The sequence below is a fragment of the Xenopus laevis genome, chromosome 2S (assembly GCF_017654675.1).
Source record: "Xenopus laevis strain J_2021 chromosome 2S, Xenopus_laevis_v10.1, whole genome shotgun sequence".
Taxonomy (NCBI): Eukaryota; Metazoa; Chordata; class Amphibia; order Anura; family Pipidae; genus Xenopus; species Xenopus laevis.
In genome coordinates this window covers 36,357,078-36,381,295 of record NC_054374.1, presented here as the reverse complement: position 1 = coordinate 36,381,295, position 24,218 = coordinate 36,357,078, and the positions used below count along the sequence as shown (strand labels likewise).

At 38.1% G+C, this 24,218-nt stretch overlaps 1 protein-coding gene across 1 annotated transcript in view; it reads right to left on the bottom strand.

Moving 5' to 3' along the window:
* Positions 1-4,448: 4,448 nt before the first annotated feature.
* LOC108709341 (phosphatidylinositol transfer protein alpha isoform) overlaps positions 4,449-24,218 on the bottom strand; it is a 40,271-nt gene continuing 20,501 nt past the window's right edge. The window contains exons 3-12 of the mRNA XM_018249090.2: positions 21,964-22,109; positions 20,931-21,022; positions 18,045-18,052; positions 15,825-15,899; positions 15,279-15,362; positions 14,026-14,103; positions 12,119-12,229; positions 10,540-10,662; positions 7,242-7,308; positions 4,449-5,379 (exon numbers count right to left, since the gene is read on the bottom strand). Coding sequence (XP_018104579.1) covers positions 7,261-7,308; positions 10,540-10,662; positions 12,119-12,229; positions 14,026-14,103; positions 15,279-15,362; positions 15,825-15,899; positions 18,045-18,052; positions 20,931-21,022; positions 21,964-22,109 — 765 coding nt within the window. The 3' untranslated portion in view covers positions 4,449-5,379; positions 7,242-7,260. The remainder of the gene's footprint in view (positions 5,380-7,241; positions 7,309-10,539; positions 10,663-12,118; positions 12,230-14,025; positions 14,104-15,278; positions 15,363-15,824; positions 15,900-18,044; positions 18,053-20,930; positions 21,023-21,963; positions 22,110-24,218) is intronic.

The following is a 24,218-nucleotide window of genomic DNA, read 5'->3' as shown; positions in this document are numbered from 1 at the left end:
TTTCGTCCGGCGGAGATCAGTCGTTTGGTCGATCGGACAGGTTAGAAAATTTCTGTCGCCTGCCGATAATATCTCTGCGTGTATTGCCGATCGTACGATTTTCAGTGGGAGACTGTCACTAGCTTTGGTTGGACATAGATATCGTACGATTGCTGTCAGGGGCAGAACATTGCTGATCTGTTCTTTTACTAATCTGACTGGTAAGACTTTCATCTGAATGGTTAGTGGCGAGTCGGGAGATGGGAAAGTCCAATCGTACGATGATTCATACGATCGGATCTTTGCATCTATGGCCAGCTTTACTCCCAGCATACAGGAAGCTGCCCAGCAGCTCAGAAAAAGCTGATCTTTAAAACTCAATCACTGGATAAGACTCTTGCAACTTTCAGACACACAGTAAAGCTAAATAAGAAGAATAGTTGTGACATTACCTTTCAGGTCCTCCCCCGGGAGGTTCCAACAAGCTTCTCTTCCACCTTCTCACACACTTACTCTTCCCCAGGGGCGTAACTATAGGGGAAGCAGACCCTGCAGCTGCATGGGGGCCCAGAAGGTATAGGGGCCCCATGAGGCCCTAATTCATATACAATTACAGTAAATATTGGAGAAACAAGTCAACCTCTAAACATTTTGGGGGCCTGAAAAATAATTTGCTGTGGGGCCCAGTAATATCTAGTTACGCCACTGCTCTTCCCTGTTGTGTTTTGGATGTGTGTTTTCTGCCTTCCGGGGGGTGGAGCTTTGTGTGTGAGCCCGCCGTCACACAGCCCATGCCTAGTGAATTGCTAGGGAATGTGTCATGTGTGTATGATGCAGCAAATGTCTAGTACCAAGGAAGCAGTCACGTGATGCTACATTAGCTAAGGTCAGGGGCGCTCGGCCAATGAGGCGGGCTGAGGTGCTCGCCTCAGGCGGCAGCGCCAGATGCATTTCCAGGGGCATCCGTGACACAGCTGCAATAATCGTCTTTTATGGCTGCCTCCTTCTGTTATGAATATTGGTGGGCTGAGCTTAGCTGTGTTGGGAGTAGAAAACAGTAGTGAGCAGGAAGGGGAGTCAGAGCTCCTTCAGCACCATTATCTGTTTGCCCTCAGCCTGCAGTCAGGGGCGATCCTGGCCCTTCCACCGCCTGAGGCAGCTGGGTGTCCACAAGGGAGGCGGAGAGGGCCAGGACGGTAGCGCAGATAGCATAATTGCACTCTCTGCACTAGAAGCGATGAATTTCCGATTTGAAGCAATATCCATGAATAAGATACAAATACGAAGTCTTTGTAGAATATTTATTTCCAATATACCTGCATTGGAATATTAGACAAAAAGGCACAAACTCACATGAAAGAAACATTATCTAGGCAATTCTACAAATTGTACTTATTTAAAAAAAATGTGATTAAACAATCAAAATCAGTTTGAATTTGAGCTAACGTTTACACAAGATACAACCAGAGAAAAGAAAGTAGTAGATTGGATGGATTCTAACAGTTAATATGAGCAGTATATGACAATTATTGTGTACTCTTTAGCTTGGTGTGTCTGCACTAAGATGGCCTCTTAGGATTATCGAGCACATGAGTTCCAAACAGCAGTGGAAGCAAATACGGGGCATAATGTGCTACAGTATAACGAATGCATGAAATCCACATGAAAGATGCAAATGTCAATACCAAGTGTTATTTTAGTCCTTCACACCAAGAATATGTTTAGCAAACAGAAAAAAATAAAAACAGTAACTGGCAGTGGAAATATGCTTTCAAAAATGTTATTTTTGTCAAATGATGAGAGCAGACGTTGTCATGATTTTATTACTGCAGAGCAACCCAACTACATGTAGGGGCAAACACCCTACAATTTTTGCCCTGTTGATTGTCCCAGTGCAATGACTATTGTACAAATCTAACAAGCTGCTCCGCTGATCCATTGGAGCTTACCTTTGTGTCTGTGTGCAGGACAAGCTATACAAGGAGGATGCCAGCCTACAGGGATATCGGAATGCTGCAATGTTATTTGCACCAATAAATATACTTTGACTTGCATGTAATCTTAAATGCCACAAGGTATATAGATTATTTGGCTTGCCTATACTTGAAGTGGAGATGAAAACACCCAAATGCTATCCTTGAATATATAAAATAACATGGCATATTTGGTTCCACCACGTGTGTGATTATGCAGCAATGCATGCTTCCAAGTGACAATCTACCAAGTACCCCAGGTGCTCTCCATTCATGTCAATGGGAATGTCAATGGGAATGTCAATGGGAATGTCAATGGGAATAATCCAATTTGGGCAGCAATTTTGACAAGTGTCAGCCTAACAAATGCTGTGTGAGCCTCTGCCACTATTGCTTCTGAGGCCTGGCAGTTTCGGATTGGCCCACCTGGATACCAGGAAAACTCCTAGTGGTCCCAGGTTTAAAAGGGCCCTCCTGCTTCTTAGGGTCAGTCCACACAAGCAGATTTGGGGAGATTTAGTCGCCTGGCGTCTACCCGAACAGCCTTTGCGTGTTTTCCCGTCCGCTATAATGAAAAGTCACCATCGATTAAGCACACGCGGCTGTTCGTTTTCCCGAAGTCGCCCGAAGTGCATAGGCACGCAAAGGCAGTTCGGGGAGATTGTCGCCCAGAGGAAGAGCCAATTAGTCATCAGGAGACTAAATCTCCCTGAATCTGCTGATGTGGACTGACCCTAAACATCTGGCCTATTTTATGGCCATTCCCTGTTTGTATAAGAACAAAGAGGCTAAATAGATGGAATAATAGATTATAGTATGTAAAGAAAAGAGACTAGGAGAGGTTAATTGAGAAGAGGAAGAATAATAGCACTGATAGTGGGCCCCTGGTATAAAGTTTTTGTGTTGGCCCCTGGTGTCCTAGTCCGAAACCGAGGCCTGGAGTTGGACAGCCCTGTGCTACATATAAATACAAAGTGAAAACTGAACTATCAATGACTGAAAGATGCCCTCATTAGACCTGGATTATAGCACCTCAAAATCACTATCACATACAGTAATTATCAAGGAGTAAAGACTGCTTAAGTTAAAAAAAAAAGCAACAAAAACAAACAATCTAACATTTGTGCCTTTTCCTTTTTAGGAATTTATTTTATCAGTAAAAGTTAAATAATTTAATTTTCTCCTACAATATATTATAATAGACCTCTTTTAAAGCTACCCCCATTCATTTTCAGCATTTCTCAAACAAAAAGGTGTTGACACCATCATTTTAGATCTGTTACACGTTATAAAAAATGGACAATGCGTACAACGTCATTTGATTTTCAGAAAAGGAATTTCTTCCCTCTAAGAATAACCACAAATTACCTTTTGTGCTGCTTGGGTGGTAGGGCAAATATTAACCTAGTCTTAATATAAATGAGGTGCTGGAAGCTCCAACAGATTTGGTTATTTTCCACAATAATTCTAAAAGTAAACCTAAACCTTCATTAGTAATTGACGCTGAGAACCATTCTACTGGGGGTCAAGCTACATTTATAGTCTGCCAATATACTCAACTGTAACAACATATGGGGAAAATCATATCACTGTATATTTCCAATTAATTTTTTTAAATCAGGATTTTATACAAGTGATGCTAGTAGCTGAGATTGTAGGTTAAGGAACTCCAATCTAACATGTTATGGTGGCCATAGACATAGAGATTCACCACATGATCGGATCTCTCCCTGATATGCCCACATTGAAGTGGGCATTATCGGGCGGATCAGAATGAATCCGAAACCGACCGTCAGTTCGCAGAACTGCATAGACGCACAGATGCGGCTGCGATCCAAAAGGATTTTTTTAACGTGCCTGATCAGGATCTGCCTGACTTTTGCCCAGATATCGATCAGGGAAGCCCGTCGGATGGTCCTAGACATGGGCCAATAAGCTGCCGACTCGGTCTGTCATAAAGCAGATGTATCTCTATTGCCTCTATCAGGCAGGGGTAAAGCAGGGGTTCTTAACCTATGTGCCTGCATCCAAAAGCCTGCACAGTATGACAACCAAGTCCGAAAAATGTACTCCAGACCAACAATAATAGTAATGTACAGCTCTAAATGGAATTATATTGGGTGCCATTCAAATATAGTTGCACCGATTTAGAAACTTTTATTTAAATTAAGCCTGTAGATCTGATTGAGCTCCTTACATTTACAACCCCATGACCTAGGGAATCTTTAAAAGAATCGAACTAGCTGCAAATTTGGAAATTTAAGGAAACCTCTTGATTAGAATGCTCAAGATATGCAATGCCTTGGTAACAAACACTCAATTCATAACAAGACAAGGGGATGTTTATACTTTAACTATGGCATGGACTATTCCATTTTTAGGAATACATTTTAAGGAACGTCAACATCTCACAATTTAAAATAAAAATCCATATTCTATTTAAAGATTTGTTCTTCATTACCAAAAAAGAAAAAATAAATTAACTTTTACAGAGCCTTTAAAAAAAGTGTCCTGTCTTGAAGGATTTAATTGAATCAAATATCTAACAGTTACAAGCATTTGATGAAAAATGAAATAAACGTATTGAAAAGGACTGATGTTAGCTGAATATATACATATGTAGCAATGATCAATATTATTGCACAACTGCTGGTTTGGTACAACTGGGCATGCTCCATCCTTCCAACAAAATCTCCTAAAGGTAAAGAGCAACCCCACTCCCCCTTGATTGCAGATAACTTGACTGGTGGAGCATAGTTATATTTTTCCAGCATTGTTTTATATATATATATATATATATATATATATACATACATACATACATATACACAGGAATGTTTTCTCTGAAGAAGGCAGGCAGAAGTTAATTATCTGTAACATTCTAAAAGATCTTATACATTTCTGAAAGGCAAAGTGGATCTCTGGCAATGTCAAGCCCTTTTAATAAGCAAAAGAAACCTTACCGAGAGGAAGTAATAAAACAAGTTTAAGCGGTTACATGTTTATCTTCTACATCTCCACTCTCTCAAGCAAAGGAGAAAAAACGCAATGAATCCCAATGTTCAAAAAAAAGAAAAAAAAAGTTGTAAAACAAAACAAACCACCAGTATTTTACAATATAACAAGACATTGTTTCTACTAAAAGTGACAAATTAAACAGGAACCCAAAGGAAAATCTTCAGAAATGGAAAATATAAGAGGAAAGGGCTGTATTAATACAAGTATACACTATGCACCTGAGGAGTGAGCTCTTTCCTCACGCAGTGCCAAGAATGGCAGCACTATTGGCTCATGATATTGAGAGGTGCCTAGAATTAACTACAAAGGGGTTAAAATCGTCTGCCAAAAGAGGAAATGGGGCTTGATCCACAAGTTAGTTATCTATCAGGACTGGAGCATGGAGTTGTCCAATTGGTCAAAACTTCAACTGAAAGAGAAAACAAAATGATATACATTGTTAATATTTTATAATGTATAAACATGCATTTCCAACAAGCTATAAAAATGCAGTAGGTATATGTTAAAGGAATTGTTCAGTGTAAAAATAAAAACTGGGTAAATAGATAGGCTGTGCAAAATAAAAAATGTTTCTAATATAGTTAGTTAGGACTGGATGTGCAACATAATAGCCAGAACACTACTTCCTGCTTTTCAGCTCTCTTGGTTTCCACTGATTGGTTACTGCCTGGTAACCAATCAGAGACTTGGGGGGGAGACATGGGTCATAACTTTTTTTGATGCTTTTGAATCTGAGCTGAATGCGGAGGATCAATTTCAAACTCACTGAGTTAGTAACTTCAAGGGGGGCCACATGGGATATAACTGTTCAGAGTTAGAGAGCTGCAAAGCAAGAAGTTGTGTTCTGGCTATTATGTTAGACATCCTCTCACTCCAGCCTGTACAGATTAAATATTTAGCTAACAAACTATATTAAAAACATTTTTTTACTTTGCACAGCCTATCTATTTACCCAGTTTTTATTTTTTACACTGAACTGTTCCTTTAAACATCACTACAATTAAAGGAGATCTAAAGCCCAAAAAACCCCACACGGCTAGATATGTATTTTATATACTAAACCAACTGTAAAGGCACGGAGGTTCAGCAGCCCTGTAACCATAATGATTCAAAAGCTGTTCACAGCAGCTCCCAATATTGGTTCTTGTTTTTACATCCCTTTTTAAAAGAGAACTATTTTGTTTTCTTTTTTAAAGGAGAACTATTTTGTTTGTTTGTTTTTTTATATGCTTTATTTTTCATTTTACAGAAGAATTTACAACATATAAAAGTTACACTTTTCTCCAGCATTGCTGCTATACTCATCTCGTGTGAGAGCTTTCTGCAAATCGCTGCCAATCGCTGCCAAAACGCGTCCAATTTCTTTTTCCCAATTTGTAGTATATGTTGGTCGCTTTTTGAACTTAATTTCATTTATAATTTTAACTCCTAGTGATACAGTGTGTATTGGCAATATTTTTGTTTGTATCAGCTTCTCAAAGGGCGTGATATTATCGAATTTGTTATCTTTTCTTAGCCCTCCTTTGTACCAATGTGTCAGTAGGGCATACTGGAAACTGTGTTTTGGTTTCTGCTCTGATAGTGTAATTATTTCATTTAGGGGCACATTTACTAAGGGTCGAATATTGAGGGTTAATTAACCCTCGATATTCGACCATCGAAGTAAAATCCTTCGACTTCTAATATCGAAGTCGAAGGATTTACCGCAAATACTTTGATCGAACGATCGAAGGAAAAATTGTTCGATCGAACGATTAAATCCTTAGAATCGAACGTTTTTTTACATTCGAATCCCTCACTCGAGCTTAGTAAATGTGCCCCCATATGTTATCAGTCCTTCTTCATTTATCACTTCATGGCTCTTATGCACTTCCCTTCCAACCCATTTAGGAAGCCTCCAGTTGTCATACCCGGTAAAAACTGGGGGTTTCCAGTTATTGCCATGGATGGGCCTGCAGAATTTATGATCTCACCATGTTGTCTTGTTATTTGGTCCCAATGTCTTAGGGTATTCCGTGTTTAGCTGAAGATTGCTCGACCTGTACCAGTCTTTATTATCTTTATGATGTTGCCAATCTAATATCCTGGTCAATGTTATAGCTTGGGAATATACTCGGAGGTCTGGGAGTCCTAGTCCACCGTTTTCTTTTGGTCTTATTTTGTTTTTTTAAAATGGAATATATTTTTTCCATGAAATCAAATACGGTAATAATATTGTACAAAACATTAAATAAACATTAATATTGTGAAAAAATATTAAGCTGTACTTACAGACTTCACTACCCCAGTATTAATCATCTGCAGCCATCATTCCTTTCACTGGATCCTTCTCTCGCATCTGCAGGTGGAAAACATATTTTGTTGTTTCAGAAAATCTTACAGATAAAATTGCATGCAAGTGTATGTTTGGCTCAAATTAAATTACTCCAGGCTTGGTTCAGGTGGTTTTCAACAAGCACTGTATTTACCATTTTTAGGACATGTTGCAGAAGAAATCACACGCAAAGTCTGCACAGGATTCCTGCAAACTGTTGTTGGCAGGTTTATGTAAATAAGAAACCTGTCATTTACCGTCAATGCATGTAACCGACATCAGGTGTACCATGCACCAAGACCAGTCAGGCCATCTATTTTAAAGCAACTGTACCATCATTTTTAAATTCCCTAATATTTAAATTTTATATATATATATATATATATATATATATAAATATATATATATATATAATTTATTTAATTTATATATAATTTTACATTTATATATATATATATATATATATATATATATATATATATATATATATATATATATATAAAATATATTTTTACTTTTTAAATATATTTTTATATTCAATATATAAATATATTTTTATCCCAAACCTCTGTGAACGTATTAATAACTCATATATAAGTGTTAGCTTTGCATTAATATCCATTTCATGTCTTGATTTGCTTATAACCTCTCTCTGGGCTTCAGCTGTGTTTAAAATCCGAAAGTCCGAAGGGGGCAGGACCAAACAATCCAAGGAGTATGGTATGACTTAATTGGTGTTGTGGTCAGCTGACCAGAGGAAGAATGCCCTAGGTTTTTCATAACTTGCAAATTGATATACCATAAAGCTATGGCAGCATACTTATTCTATCGTCTCATGAGGCTACTTTTTTTAGTAGCTGGAAAATGCAGCACAAGTGATCGTGTCAGTGCCTTAGCGTTAGTAGGATAAAAGAGCATCCATATGTGGTTTCAGAGTTCTATTACTTGACAAGTCTATGTCTATGACTCGCCATCGGGACATTGGTGCAAATGCCTGGTGGGATGCTCAAATATTGGGCCAGGGAAGTGGAGCAAAAGCCAACAGGGGCCATTGAGAACGAAGAAAATAGTTGTTGTTTTTTTTTGTTTTTTTAATCCCTGGTGTTTTATTTTTTGTTTTTTTTTATAGGGGTAGAGTCCTGGCCACCAATGTTTTTTTTAACTTGGAGGGGCTGGCCACTAATGTATTTATTTTTTTGTTACTTTACAGGGGTAGTTCAACCTTCTAAACACTTTTTTCAGTTCAGTTGTTTTCAGATTGTTCACCATAAACAGACTTTTTTCATTTACTTTTATTTTTTTTACTGTTCTCCCAAAATGTAAGTTTAAAGTTCCAGTCTTTGGTGTCTCAGTCTGGCAGCTCAGTGATCCAGGAGCACTTGAACTGTTACAATTTGCTACATTTAGTTGATACAATTCATTTCTCAGCAATATTTGTGGAATATTAGCAACTACTGTATCAATTCTAACAGCTGCCTTTAATGTAGTTCAGAAATTCTGCTCAGCAGGGACAACGATAAGAAATGTATCAACTAAATGTATCAATTTAGAACAGTTAAAGTTGGTGACCCCCCTCCCAGAGCTGCTTTAAAAGGTGAAAAGTTAATCTTTACAATTCAATATTAGAAAAACAGTCACAAATAGAAAACATAAAGTAAAGGGGAAAAGTCTTTATTTCTGGTGAACTATCACAGCCCCTTTAATGGGGAACCCTGGCCACCAATGTTTTTGTATTTTTATTAACTGGCTGGCTATCAATGCTATTTTTTTTTTTTACTTTAATAGGGGAACCAGGCCACCAATGTATTTTTTTTGTTACCTTAATAAAAGGGACTCTGCCTATCAATGTTTTGGGTTTTTTTGTTTTTTTTAACTTGGAGGGGCTGACTACCAAGGTTTTTTTTTTTTGTTACTTTAATATTTTTTGTTACCTTAATGGGGAACACTGGCCACCAATTTTCCCTCAATATATTGGGGGGGGGCCTGACCACCAATGTTTTTTTTAAACTTGTGGGGAGGGGTGCAATGCTGCAAATTTATATGTGGGCTGCTTTTTACTCCCAGTTCGGCCCTGTCTATGGGCACTGCATTTTTAGACTCTGCGCCCAATGTGCCTTCGGACTAAGGGTTATAACAGACACTTTGGGGCAGATTCACTAAGCTCGAGTGAAGGATTCGAATGAAAAATACTTCGAATTTCGAAGTATTTTTTTGGTACTTCGACCATCGAATTGGTTAAATTCGTTCGAATTCGAACGAAATCGAACGAATCGAACGAAAAATCGTTCGACTATTCGACCATTCGATAGTCAAAGTACTTGCCCTTTAAAAAAAACTTCGACCCCCTACTTCGGCAGGTAAAACCTACCGAAGTCAATGTTAGCCTATGGGGAAGGTCCCCATAGGCTTGCTAACCTTTTTTTGATCGAAGGATTTTCGTTCGATCGTTGGATTCAAATCCTTCGAATCGTTCGATTCGAAGGATTTAATCGTTCGATCGAACGAAAAATCCTTCGATCGATCGATCGAAGGATTAGCGCTAAATCCTTCGACTTCGATATTCGAAGTCGAAGGATTTCAATTCGAGGGTCGAATTTCGAAGTATTTTTTACTTCGAAATTTGACCCTTAGTGAATCTGCCCCTTTATGTCCACATGAAATCTCTCCTGCAGGTGATAAAGTCCCTGAAAATACCTGCCCCTCCACATTCATTTTAATCACTGCATGTAAAATGCCTCCTTCCACATTTTTGGCCAATAACCAGGTATCAACACATGTATAAAGTGTTTTACATACAGAGATGTTAAATGAATGTGCAGGGTAGGTATTCTGCGAGCTATATCACCCACAGGAGAGAAGATTTCCTGAGGGAGCTCATGCAGATGAGTATCTGCACTCCGAAATCAATCTTAATAAAGGCAGGGGTACATGGTAAATCTTGTATACGCCAATGTTTTTTAGACCAGCACTCCCTTTGATGTAAAACAAATAATCTTTTATTGTTGCATCATTATCCAATGTTTCGGTCCCTGTTGGGACCTTTTTCAATGATGAGCCTTGTATATATATATATATATACAGAAATGTATTTCAGACCTAGGTGCAAATCCTTGCCATTTGTATACAAGTCCTCAAGAGTAGGAATGCACACTGGGATTTTAGTAAAATCAAACATTAAAAGACCTGTTTTCTTTATATTCCCAATGCAGCATGGAAAAAGAAAAAACAGAAGAGAAATCAGGAAATTTCACCAACCTCATCAAGCTGTTTCTTTGTCTCATCTTCCATTCTGCGAATATCATCCATTGTTAGTTCCACCCATCTATCCAGCCAACAGAAAAGCTGACGATGGAAATTTGTAAACAGCCTCTTCTCTTGCTGACAGCAACAAAGAAATAGGCTACCAGTTAAAAATAATCTGTACTTTAAGTTCGGATACTATATTATTCTTCTAGGGATTCTAAAGCATTTGCATGCATGCATTATCTTGGGAGGTTGTCCACGAATACACCAAAATTTAAAAAATGTAGACATATTTTAATTGAAACACCAAGGGGGTTATTTACTAAACTCCGAATGCAAAAATCATGAAAAATTCGTGATTTTATTTTCTATAAAATTGGACTTAAAAAAAATCAAAATTTTTTCGGAATTTATTAAACCCAGAGAATGGAAAAGTCTGAATGAGGTTGCATATAAGTCAATGGGAGAAGTCCCAATGATTTTTTGATGTTTGCTGGGTTTTTGGCAATACTCCAGTTTTCGGGCAAAATTCCGAGTTTTCAGGTGAAAACTCCGAAAAACTCCTGAAAATCGGATGAAAAATCCTGAAAAAAACTTGAAACTTTTATTTTTTTTATTTCCCGCAAAGCAAATTTTCGGGAAAATTTAGTAATAAGCGCAAAAAACTGAGTTGATTTGATCAGAGTTTGCAGCAGAAAATATTGAGATAAATGCAAACTTTGATAAACAACCTCCCAAATGTAATATATATTTGATAAATCATGCTGATAAACATGTAACCAACACTTTAAAATAGGATATGTCTCCTTTTACAAACTAATACACACAATTTTCTCTATGTACTTATATTTACATATTGGTAGTTATGCACCTTGGTCCAATAATCTCCTGCATCCAATTAAGATTTGATTCTGTTTTGCATTTGTCTAAATTTCACTAGAATAGTTAAAATACCATTTAAATGCTACTATGGCATAGTGCAGAGCTGTCCAACTGGCAGTCACTGGCCACACCTGACCCGCGACCATACTCTGCCTGTTATCCATTGTTTATTTGTACTATTTTAGAAAATCAATAAAAATGTAAATTTTTTATGGTCCACTGGCTATCTCACTGCTGCTCCTCACCCTGTACTTATAAAAAGCATTTGATTCCTTTTAATAGCCCACAGCTAAAATCACCCCATGACTAGCAAAGGGAACCATGAAAATGAAACAAAGTTGATTTGGTTGATTCTGACTATGCGGCTGTTTCCATTGGAATCCTACTACAGGTATGGGATCCTTTATCCGGAAACTCATTATCCAGAAAGCTCTGAATTACAGAAAAGCAATCTCCCATAGATCCATTTTATTCAAATAATCCACATTTTAAAAAAGTATTCCCCTTTTCTCTGTAATAATAAAACAGTACCTTGTACTTGATCCCAACTAAGATACTTAATCCTATATTTATAAAATAATTAATCCTTATTGGAAGCATAACCAGCCTAAGGTTTACTTGATTTTCTAGTATAATTAGTCATAGTGACTAAAATACCACCTTACAGAAGGAACCCTGTTATAGAAAGAATTTGTTGTTCCACACTAACCTTTTGTATGAAGCTCTCAATTTTGTTCTGGAGGCCCCACCATTTGAACTTGACTGTGACCAGCTTGTAAGCGCACATGTGAGGACAGTCCTTTTGCTGCCCCAACGTTTTCTATAAGAAAAAAGATCAGTGAAGTTTCTCAATACAAATTATGAAAATATACATTCGGGATTTGAAAAATCCTGTAAGCTGTCTTTTTAAAGATACAGTTCGGTCCATAAATCTTTGGACAGAGACAACTTTTTTTCTAATTTTGGTTCTGTACATTACCACAATGAATTTTAAATGAAACGACTCAGATGCAGTTGAACTGCAGACTTTCAGCTTTAATTCAGTGGGTTGAACAAAAAGATTGCATAAATATGTGAGGAACTAAAGCCTTTTTTTTTTTAACACGAATCACTTCATTTCAGGGGCTCAAAAGCAATTGGACAATTGACTCAAATGCTATTTCATGGGCAGGTGTGGGCAATTCCTTCATTATATTATTATTAATTAAGCAGATAAAAGCCCTGGAGTTGATGTGAGGGGGCTGCATGTATGTCGATGATTTTGCTGTGAACAGACAACATGTGGTCAAAGGAGCTCTCCATGCAGGTGAAACAAGCCATAATTAAGCTGCAAAAACAGAAAAAACCCATCTGAGAAATTGGTACAATATTAGGAGTGGCAAAATCTACAGTTTGGTACATCCCGAGAAAGAAAGAAAGCATTGGTGAACTCAGCAATGCAAAAAGACCTGGACGTCCACGGAAGACAACAGTGGTGGATGATCACAGAATAATTTCCATGGTGAAGAGAACAGCAAAACAAGTGAACAACACTCTCCAGGAGGCAGGTGTATCGATATCCAAGTCTACCATAAAGAGAAGACTGCATGAAAGTAAATACAGAGGGTGCACTGCAAGATGCAAGTCACTCATAAGCATCAAGAATAGAAATGCTAGATTGGACTTGGCTAAAAAAAAGCCAGCACAGTTCTGGAAAAACATTCTTTGGACAGATGTAATAAAGATCAACCTTTACCAGAATGATGGCAAGAAAAAAATATGGAGATGGCGTGGAACAGCTCATGAGCCAAAGCATACCACATCTCTATAAAACATGGCGGAGGCAGTGTGATGGCTTGGGCATGCATGGCTGCCAGTGGCACTGGGACACTAGTGTTTATCCATGATGTGACACAGGACAGAAGCAGCCAAATGACTTCTGAGGTGTTCAGAGACACTGTCTGCTCAAATCCAGCTAAATGCAGTCAAATTGATTGGGAAGAGTTTCGTAATGACCCAAAACATACAGCCAAAGCAACCCAGGAGTTTATAAAAGCAAAGAAGTGGAATAGTCTTGAATGGCAGTCAGTCATCAGAACCCAATTGAGCTGCATTTCACTTGTTGAAGACTAAACTTCGGACAGAAAGGCCCACAAACAAACAGCAACTGAAAGCCGCTGCAGTAAAGGCCTGGCAGAGCATTAAAAGGGAGGAAACCCAGAATTTGGTGATGTCCATGAGTTCAAGACTTCAGGCTGTCATTGCCAGCAAAGTGTTTTCAACCAAGTATTAGAAATTAACATTTTATTTTCAGTTTTTTAATTTGCTTTTGAGCCCCTGAAATAAAGTGACTGTGTTAATAAAAGGCTTTAATTGATCACATTTTATGCAATCTTTTTGTTCAACCCACTGAATTAAAGCTGAAAGTCTGCAGTTCAACTGCATCGGAGTTGTTTCATTTAAAATTCATTGTGGTAATTATGTACGGAACCGAAATTAGAAAAAAGTGGTCTCTGTCCAAAGATTTATGGACCTAACTGTAACTGCTGGAGGAAATAGTAGTATTAAAAATAATAATTTGTGTGTCTTGGGCATCTGAGAAAGCAAGCAAATTTATAAAAAAATAAAAATAATGACCTTCCAATCAGGGCATAATGGTCCACGACCAGTCTTGACAGACTTAAATTTTGCTGGGTCCTCCTCTGGTTTATAATCCTGAAAAAAAGCAGAAAACTTGTGTCAAAACTGATATTAACCAAAGTATAATGTATAGACATAGAAATGCTTCTCTACATAACGGTAATTAAATAACATTATGAATTCCCATGTGGAGCTTTATAGTCACTCTTTATCTGAATATTCAAAATATTAGGAATTGTAAAGTGGTCAAGTATTTGGACCACTATAAGGCTCAATAATAATAGTTAAGAGAGCAGGGTGCACAATAGGGGTAACTGAAAGAGCATGTACAGACAAACTGGACATCCCCTTCCCTCTGTCTGGTTGCTCCTAGTGATGAGCAAATTTTTTTTTCCAAGCATGAATTCGCGGCAACTGTCAATTTTTTTGCAGCAAAATTTTCACAAAGACAAAAAAAGTCACAGTGACAAAATTGTCACCACAAGAAAAAACACACATTGACTTTGATGCATTTGGAGTGAGAAAATTGTTGAGTGCGTAAAAAATTGTTGTGCGTAAACAAATGTTTCTGCCTATTGACTTCAATGAGTTTTGCAATTTTGTCGCTCATCAGATTTGCTCATCGCTATTTTCTCTGATAGAGTTAACTAGCATTGCATAGTAGTACTAATTGTATGTTCTTTGTGTAGCGTTCAAGCCTTGAACATCGCAGCCATCATGAAGAAACTGGTAACAAGGGGACAGCATTGGGGGAGGATGTGGAAAGCAGCTTCCACGTGAATAAGTCCACACAGATTATGATCCCCCATATTCAAATACATTACCAACCATTAATGTACTAGTATAATACATAGTATATCTATTATGAGCAGAAAGCAAGCAGAAATGAGTAACATGACACAAACAACTCAAATACATAGTACTTTGTTGCAGGGAACATGTTGTCTGTGAACTGGCTGCACATGATCTGTTTCTAAACCGGCGCCATGATCCATTCATCACTGGGAAAACCAAATAAGGGAGATGAGAGGAGGAATGGCCTTATGGAACTTCAAGGTCTATTCAGAGAATTGCCATTTCTATGTATTAAGTACAATTAAGTAATAAAATGTAGTGCCCTTTAATTAAGAAGTTGGCCAATATAGACACTGCTGTTTCCGAACAGAGTGATATAATGGAAATGATAAAGACAAATGATTCTTTATTGCCTTCTTAAAAACTACATTACATCATTATTCCTTTAAACCAACCTTAGTAAGAACCTGGTTTCGGTCAGCAATATCAATATGAACCACCTCCACGTTCTTCCAGACCTCTGGCTCTAGCTTGTGCACCTAGAGAGAAATGAAAACAAGCTTTAGACAGTCCCTCTCCTAGTAGGTACGGTGCATTGCAGGTCTGTTCTGAAGTTCTGGAATGCAATTTATTGTTGCATTTTTTTTCTAAACAGGGAGAGCATCTCACCCTGGCACGCTTGGTATACATACAATGGGGTATACCTGATAAATCTGAGCAGGTTTGGCAAGGCTGGCTGGACTCCTTAAGCCTGGAGGACACCCCACACTTAGACCAATATTTTACTGTTATATACCACTGCAATGCTATTATTCATTGTACCTTTTATTGATTTAAACGTGTAAAAAAAAAAAAGAGAGAGCAATCAACCACGCATATCCACCTATTCTTTTCTTTATATTGTTTGTTTTCTTTTATTCTTGTTATGGTTTGTATTAAAAGCAATAAAAAAAAAAAGATTTAAATAAAACAAAACCAAAAAACAGGGACCCAACACTTACATTTTCCTGCGTTCCTAGATCTGGCTTGTGCCATGTTTCAATCTTAATCAAAAAGTCATCTTTCATGTATTCATTCTGCAATAGAATATATGGATCATAATTCATTTGTGAAATGCATTTACGATTTTAATGTAGGGTTTTCCTGGCAGGGCTCAATAAGTCAGTCTGTAGCTCTCCAACTTTTTTTGAACTACCAGTTTCTAAGCACAGCTGCAGGCTGCATGTTATGGCAGTCCTTATGAACTGTCCAATGAGAATGCATGGGCAGAAAGCATGTTCAGAAGGTGTATGACAATACATACTAATTTCCTACTGTGAAACACTAACAATATCCATAAATTTGAGTACATTGTGCTCCGCCCTACTGCACACACAATCACATTGTTAAAAGTCCATCAGGGGAGCACAGGGGTACTGTATTTAGGGGCCAATAGTAGAGGTGGCCCAAAAGATGTAAAAGTGAGATTTGTGGATCACAAAGGGGGTGAAATTTGTTATAGTATGGACATTTCTTTTTAATAAGGCTAAGGGCACATGGAGAGTTGGCTACATGAAGCAAGCAGAGTGAGGATCAACCAGAGAACACCAGAGATGTAGTCATTTTGCCTGGGGAGTAGATCTGCTTCTCTCAGCCTGCTCCGGCTGTCCTCAGCCTAATGGGTGTGTTTGAGGGCCATTTTAATCATTGGGGCCCCATTGTACTTGTTCGCAGGGCCTTCCACCTAGGAGCAAAGCTAATGGGTACAGAATTGGTGCACTCAGTGAGGGAGATCCCTGCTAACTTAGTAGTAAAGCCCCCCCCCCCCCTCCGATGGAAGCCTCAGTGCAGTCAATTGCTGTTTTGGGGAAACCAAAAAAGTTGGACCTAGAACAATGACCTCTGCCAGCAAGCCCCCTTTAAAGGAATACGGACACTTTCATAGCAGTACATTTATGTAATAAAAATAATGTCTTTTTGGTGGTAAAATTCTAAGCTTACGGTAGAAATAAACTCAACTTCCTAATCAAGCAGAGATTGATTGCTCATTGCTAATAAGTAGCTGTGGCATGGCAGTAATTGTTAAAACTATCCTATACACCTTCCTGAACGCTATTACTTAAATCATTTCATAAGAAATTTAATAGCAGAATATTGTTGCATATGATGCTTTTAAACCCTGAATGGAAAAACTAGTAGTAAACCCTCAGGAGCGCTAATGTTAAAATGAATAGCATGATAGCTAATGGAGATGAACTGCGGTTTCTTAAAAGAGCTCAGTTCCTTTTTATTTGGAGGTTCAAGATCTCAGGAGAAATATTCAGTTTGAAGAATCCAGCAGTACTTATATTAACTGGCACTCAGAGAGTACAAGTCTATAAATAATCGTTACATTCACCAAACAGCCTTCAGCAAAGTTCCCACTGGGACTACAGATCTTTCTACTTTGTGCAAGTATGAGGGGGGGAGTAGGGATGTAGCGAACTGTTCGCCGGCGAACTTGTTCGCGCGAACTTCGACCGTTCGCGTCCGCCGAATGTTCGCGAACGTCGCGCGACGTTCACATTTTGAGTTCGCGTTGATTCGAATACAAATCGTTCGACCATTCGACCATTCGAATTCCTTCGACAGCTAAAAATCGAACGATTTCCATTCGTTCGAACGATTGTAAGCATTCGATCGAATGAAAAGCATTCGATCGAATGCTTCGATCGTTCAATTCGAATGAAAAAAAAAACGAACGATCGTTCGATTCGAATGAAAAAAAACGATTAAAATCCTTCGAACGATTTTAGCGGGTGTTCGAAGTTCGCGAACACCAAATCGGCAGTTCGCTACATCCCTAGGGGGGAGACAACGTTTCCCTTATTTAATTTGGATTAAAGGGGAAATGTACAACAGTTCAGGAAATAACAGCATGTTCTGAAAATGCACCAAATGCAGCACTTTGTTCAAGTTGAACACAAATGCCATCAGCAATTTTCCATCAAATTGATTCTAATTCCTTACTAATCATGTGATTGTAATCTGCAGACCAAATGAAGGCGATGACTTTTGTTTCTATATATGGCAGCTTTTTTTTTTTTTTAAATATAAAAATACGCCAAATAGGTTTCAGAAATGGTTTGCTATTTAACCAAATATTTTATGAAGGATTCAGCATTAGGTCCAATGCAAAATTATCAGTTCAGCACATCTCTAATATGTATCGTCTGTAATTAATAAAAACATTAGATACTTACTGTAATTACTGATTGCAGATAATGAAAAGGAGAAAGAAAGAAAAATGTGATTAATATCGGCAAGATTAATTCAAACAGCTTAATGCATTACATAAATGCACAAGTTCAACAGTTTCAGCAGATTTACACTTAGGTGTGTTTGGCAGTATTTTATATTAAAGTTAAAGATGTGATATTTTTTCTCAGGTTTTAAACAGCAGCAAATGGCATTTCACACTACTTGCTTGTAGTGGAAAGATAAATTATTCGAAGCAAAACCTTCTTGTCTTTAGGACAACAGTGAAGGTCATTGTGCAGACATACGCATAAAACATTAAACTACAGGGAACTGATACCCATTATAATGCTTTGTTATTTTGATCAGTTTTTTTGGCTATGGTTAGCAACAACATTCACTAAAGCCAGTGGTGCACAGTTTTCAAACTGAAGTTGAGAACGATTATTAGACAGATAATTGCCTGTTTTTCTGTATTATTTTTAAGACAAGGGTACTTGTAGGATATTATTTTATACTTTATTTATATAGTGCAAAAATAGTCTGAATAAATAATAGATCATTCACATCAGTCCCTGCCTGAAGACTAAAGATGCCCATACTCCTGAAGATCCGCTCATTTGGTGAGGTTGATAAATGAGTGGACGTTTCCCCAATATGGCCACCTAAAGCTGAATAATAGTGGGCCTATGAAATAGCGGACTGGTCTGATCATTTGGTCCAGAAGAACCGAGATGGCAACTTTTATTGGCCTGTGTATGACCACGATAAGCTATATTTATGTACATGTGTATATAGATAAAGCAACACAAAAGCTGTGCTTACCACCAAGTTTTTCAAAAAATGTTTTTATTTATTTTCTTGTGCTATACACTATACAAGTGAAATGAAATATAACAAATAATAAAGTAAAATAAAAGTAAAATACAATAACAATTTAAGTGTCAAGTACAAAATTATATGTTGCAAAAGCAGAGTTGGTAATTAACAATTTTTGATCTTACCAAGGTGACCATCAGAACAGATCAGGTATACCTCTATCTTTTGAGTATGTGAACCACTTTATTAGTTTGCTTCCTGTAGGCAGTGGGATAAGTTACCAGTGTTTCATGATTATAATAAAGGGCTTGAGGTAATGACTCCCCAGGGGTTCCGTTGTGATTTGTTGTTGGAAATTTTCTGCACTCATTAATAGTTGTTCTGCTTCTCGGACAAGATCGGTTCCTCTCAGTAGTTCTGTTTCATGCCAAGTGGTGTTTTGGAAGATTTGTATAGTTAGCAATGTTGTAGTTGGTGGAAGAGTGTTTATGTATGTTAGCCAGGTATCAAAGAATGTTTCTGTGTTTTTTTCTTTGTTTGTCAAGGTTTCCACCCAATATAGATGAAAAATGTATTATAGTTTTTGTTTTACTAGAGATAGAGGTGGGGGAGATTGGGATAACTATGTGTGTAAGATGGCTTTCCTAGCTGATGCTGCTAGTCGTTCTGCTAAAGCTTTTTCTGGTTTAGAGATGTGTGTGACAGTTTACTAAATACGGCCCATGTAGCGTTGATATTCATTGTTTTCCCAGACAAGTCTTTCCAGTAACTGGCGATTTCCTCCCAGAATTTTTGTATCAGTGGGCATGACCATAAACAGTGTATCATATCTGCTCTCACTTCTCCGCATTTCAAGCAACTGTCTGAGATTGCAGTGCCAATGTGGAATCTCTTCAGTGGTGTAGTATTTGTCACCAAGCATTTTTAAAGCAGGGCTGCAATAAGAGTGTTACCTCATAACTCGAACTAAAACACATCCTCTGATCCCATATCCTTATATTAAAGGGCACCTATCATAATAAAATTTTGTACAAAATAGGTAAATCACGAACTACCTGTTGATCCTTAGCTGAAGCAAGTAGATCTAGCATTAGAATATCCTCCTAGTTCCATCTATCATTCAGGAAAATAAAAACTACTTGAGGAATGGCCATTGTTGATCTTGTCATAGTAGAACATTATAAAGTTGCATTTTCCAGAGTACAGCAACAAAACCCAGAAAACGATCTTGAAGCGGCAGATCTTGATGGGAGAACATTGTTTAAAGTAGACGCTCTAATGATAAAGTACAGGCACCCCTTAACTAAGGGAATAATGAGAGGTACAAAATGAATGTGGCCACTGCACCTCTATAAACAAACACCAACCAGACCCAACATCTGCAAGGTGATCTCTGTGTTTACTAAAAAGAATTGTTAACCTCAAATAATTTGCAATTGGTCTTCATTTTTTATTTGTGTTTTTTTTAAATTATTTTGTTTTTTTCTTAAGCAGCTCTCGACTGGAATTTCAGCAGCTATCTAGTTGGTAGGGACCAGATTATCCTGTTAACTGATATGGGTGAGAACAGAGGATCTATTTCCATATAGTGTATGTGTACTAATATATACTTGAAAAATATTAAGACAATTTAATACATTGCTTTCATTACTGAAGACTGAAGTACAAGATCTCTATTACCCTTTACCACCTTTAAACCAAATACGTAGAATAAGGCTCTGGCTCCTTATTCGGTTCAAACAGTAGCATCTTTTTTGTCATACAAAGAAGCCAAGGGATGAAAACTGGTACCTGCACGTTCTGAACTTTAGAGCTTCTCCTACCACAGGTAACGAGAAGCCTGTCAAAAAGGCCTAAATTATTTAGAGCAAAGAGCAGTGCAAGTGAGAAGGCCCATCAGATCAGGTAACAAACTCACAACTAGATTAATGAACACTCTTATGGTTAACAGTTCCTAGTCAGACTGCCAGCATGTAAGGGATTGTGTCTGGTACACAATCATTTTGTTAGTGCTACATGAAACAATGGCACTATTCATCTCTCTCCTTTCATAGAGGCTCCTTAATACTCACTGGTTCGACAGTAGGGGTAGGCATTCCAGGCCTTTTCATGCATATTCAGAGCCCCCTCGGGCGCCAACATCCTAACAAACACCGGTACTTTGCTGCAAATGAAATATTACATGGGACAAATAAGCATGAGAGTTTAGCTGGGACTATCTCAGACTACTAATCATTTTACTGCATTACACACATTCATAAATACTTGAGGCTTTACATATGAATCAGTTCAATGCTGGCTTTCATTATATTAAATACGCTAGGCCAAAAGGTACATGGCAATCAAACAGTAGATCTTAAAGAGATACTGACACCAGAAATTAAACATTTTTTTACACCTATCATAATATTGCCTTTGAAAGCTACTTATAACTTCAATTCCAGGATTCGGTTCGGGATTCAGCCAGGATTCGGCCTTTTTCATCAGGATTCGGCCGAATCCTTCTGCCCAGCCAAACCAACTCCAAATTTGCATATGCAAATTAGGGGCGGGGAGGTAAATCGCTTGACTTTTTGTCACAAAACAAGGAAGTAAAAAATGTTTTCCCCTTACCATACTCAATTTGCATATGCAAATTAGGATTCAGATTCAGTATTCGACTGAATATTTCAGAAAGGATTCGGGGGGTGGGCCGAATGCAAAATAGTGGATTTGGTGCATCCCTAGTTAACACTGCTACGTATCAGAACAGGCAGCCATTGTTTTATATATGTAAAAGCCAAGAAAACATACCAAAATGTTTTTGGTTCAAGCCCCAGTTAAAGTTAAAATGTTTTGACCAGGCCCTGTTTTTGAAGGTCAGTTCTTTAGTCAAGATAACCCCTAGTTCAAAATAGGTACAGGTATAGTAAAACAATATAACCTAGGATTTCTTGGAACCATGAAAAACACACCAGTTACCCCAACTTCAAGGGGCTTGCAGGTGCATGTAATCACTGCTGTAGCCCAAAAAAAATGTATTTTGTAACATGGTATGTATAAAAATGGGAACATAAATAGGACAATGTACATAAATTTAAAAAAAAATAAAGGGAGACAGCTTACCTCTGCAAGTGGTAGATTTTGTGTGTGTACTGGCCCTTTTCGCCATCTTTTTCATAGGGTTCATTCACAAGCACTTCCACACCCTCTCCTCCTCCAGTTTCATTCTTGCTGGCTTCAGCCACAGAATACAATTGCCCCACTTGGTACTGAAAAACATCACAAAAGTGTGTGTCCATTAAATAATGATGGTTTAAGGCTTCCAGGAGCACTACCAAGGGTCACAAAAGATTGATTAGAGAAAGTAGCCCTAGAATGCTTTGCGGCAGAAGCAAATGATAACATATACAGGACTGCAGAATCAATCTGTCATACAGAAAGAATACACCTTTCAACTGTGCTCCTGGAATATTTAAACTATACAGAGTTGCTGACATCGGATACAATGCTGAGCTGAAAAGTCAGTTGACACACTATTATAATGGAAAGCATTTTTAATCTTTATACTTAACAAAAATGTATCCATAGAAATTGGGAAATGCTTCTAAGAACCATGTGCAGCTCTACATTTATGATGGTTAAGGAGTTAAAGGATAAGTAAAGCTCTAGAAAAACCTCAGTCTTTATAGGTTTGTTACAGGACCGCTTTAATCTGTACAGTAGTCCTGTACAACTAAAGGTACAGCTCCCATTTTACCTTTAGGACATTGACACACATCGCTACTAGTAGCGGCTACAAAATTCCAAAAAAATACCCTATCATAGATAATGGAGAGAATTGCTTCTGCTGAAACACACATAGTGTCTTAGCAGAGAGAAGTATCACTACTGTCTATGACAAGTAGCTGCTACTAGTAGCCGTGTGTGTCATTTACAATTAAAGCTGGCCATACATATGGAGAGCCGCTTATTTGGTGAGGTCACCAAACCAGTGGATCTCTCCCCGAAATGCTCACCTTGAGGTGGGCGATATCATCGTGGGCCCTAGGGTGAACCGATGCAGTCCTCGATCCGATGGGATTTTTAAACCTGCCAGATTGACATCTAGCCTACTTTCGGCCAGGTAACAATCAGGGAAGGCCTTCAAAGGGCCCCCATACACTGCTTATATCTGCTCTTGTATGGGGACCTTTACTTTCTGCTCTGGCATCTTTAAGGCCCACCTATATAAAAATGAGACTTAAAGGAAAAACAAACCCTTAACAAAAAAAGCCCTACCCCCTACCCTACATAGACATCCCTCCCTCCTCCCCCCCCAGCCTAGCTGCCCCCCCAGGCAAATGCCCCCAACTCTTTACTTACCTCTCTGTGTAGATTCTGTCCAGCAGAGTTCATGGGCACCATCTTCGCCGCTTCAGTGATCTTCGTAATGAGACCGGCGATTCGGCAATTTTCACTTCGCTGGTCTCATTACGGAGATTACCGAAGAGAAGAAGATGACTACCGTGAACTCTGCTGGACAGAATCTGCACAGAGGGGTAAATAAAGAGTTAGGGGCATTTGCCAAGGGGGGCAGCTAGGCTGGGGGAGGGAGGGGGGTCTTTGTAGGGTAGTGTTTTTTTAGGGTTTGTTTCTCCTTTAAGAGCAAACTAAAAAGGCAATTACTAAGACAAGAACTAGCAGACATATTTTAATGACATGTCTCTTCATGTCTCTTCTGGAACCATTACATATCCTATAACAAGCAAATTAGGAATAAGATTAAAAAGTCAGAGGCTTTATGTTGGCAGCACAAACCTATGAATTGTATTATCCGTGGGATCATCCTATAGAGGTTTTACTTATCAGGACCAAAACAGAAATCTGCATAATCTACTAAATTGCAGGTTATGATGGACTGGTTTAATTTGCTCTATTCTGTGTTGTGGTCACATTCCAAGGATTGTGAAAATTGTTTCATAAACAGGTTTTGTTCCCCTTTAAAAGTTCTTTATCAATGCTTAATATTTCTGTAATGGGATGTAATAATGTAAACTGTCAGATACCCTACAGCAGATTCCTTGCAGGTTTCTTGAAGTGAAGCAGTGTAATTTAGTTTCAGAGTTTGACTTCAATGTCAGTGGCAGTTACTGACAGTCCCCTGAGGCAAGTGAATATGGGCAAGGATAGAAGCTTTAAACTTCAATTTAAAATGAAAGAGAAAAGGGAAGAAAGCAAAAAATGCAAAACAAAAGCGCTCTGCTCCCTTTGATTATAATGCAGTTCACTGTGAGTAATATCTCTCTGCACTCCAGTCTGCATCATATGCCACAGTCCTTAATGTCTTTGTTTCTGCTCCTTCTTCATTTGCAGATCTCAGTAATACAGGTCACAGGGCA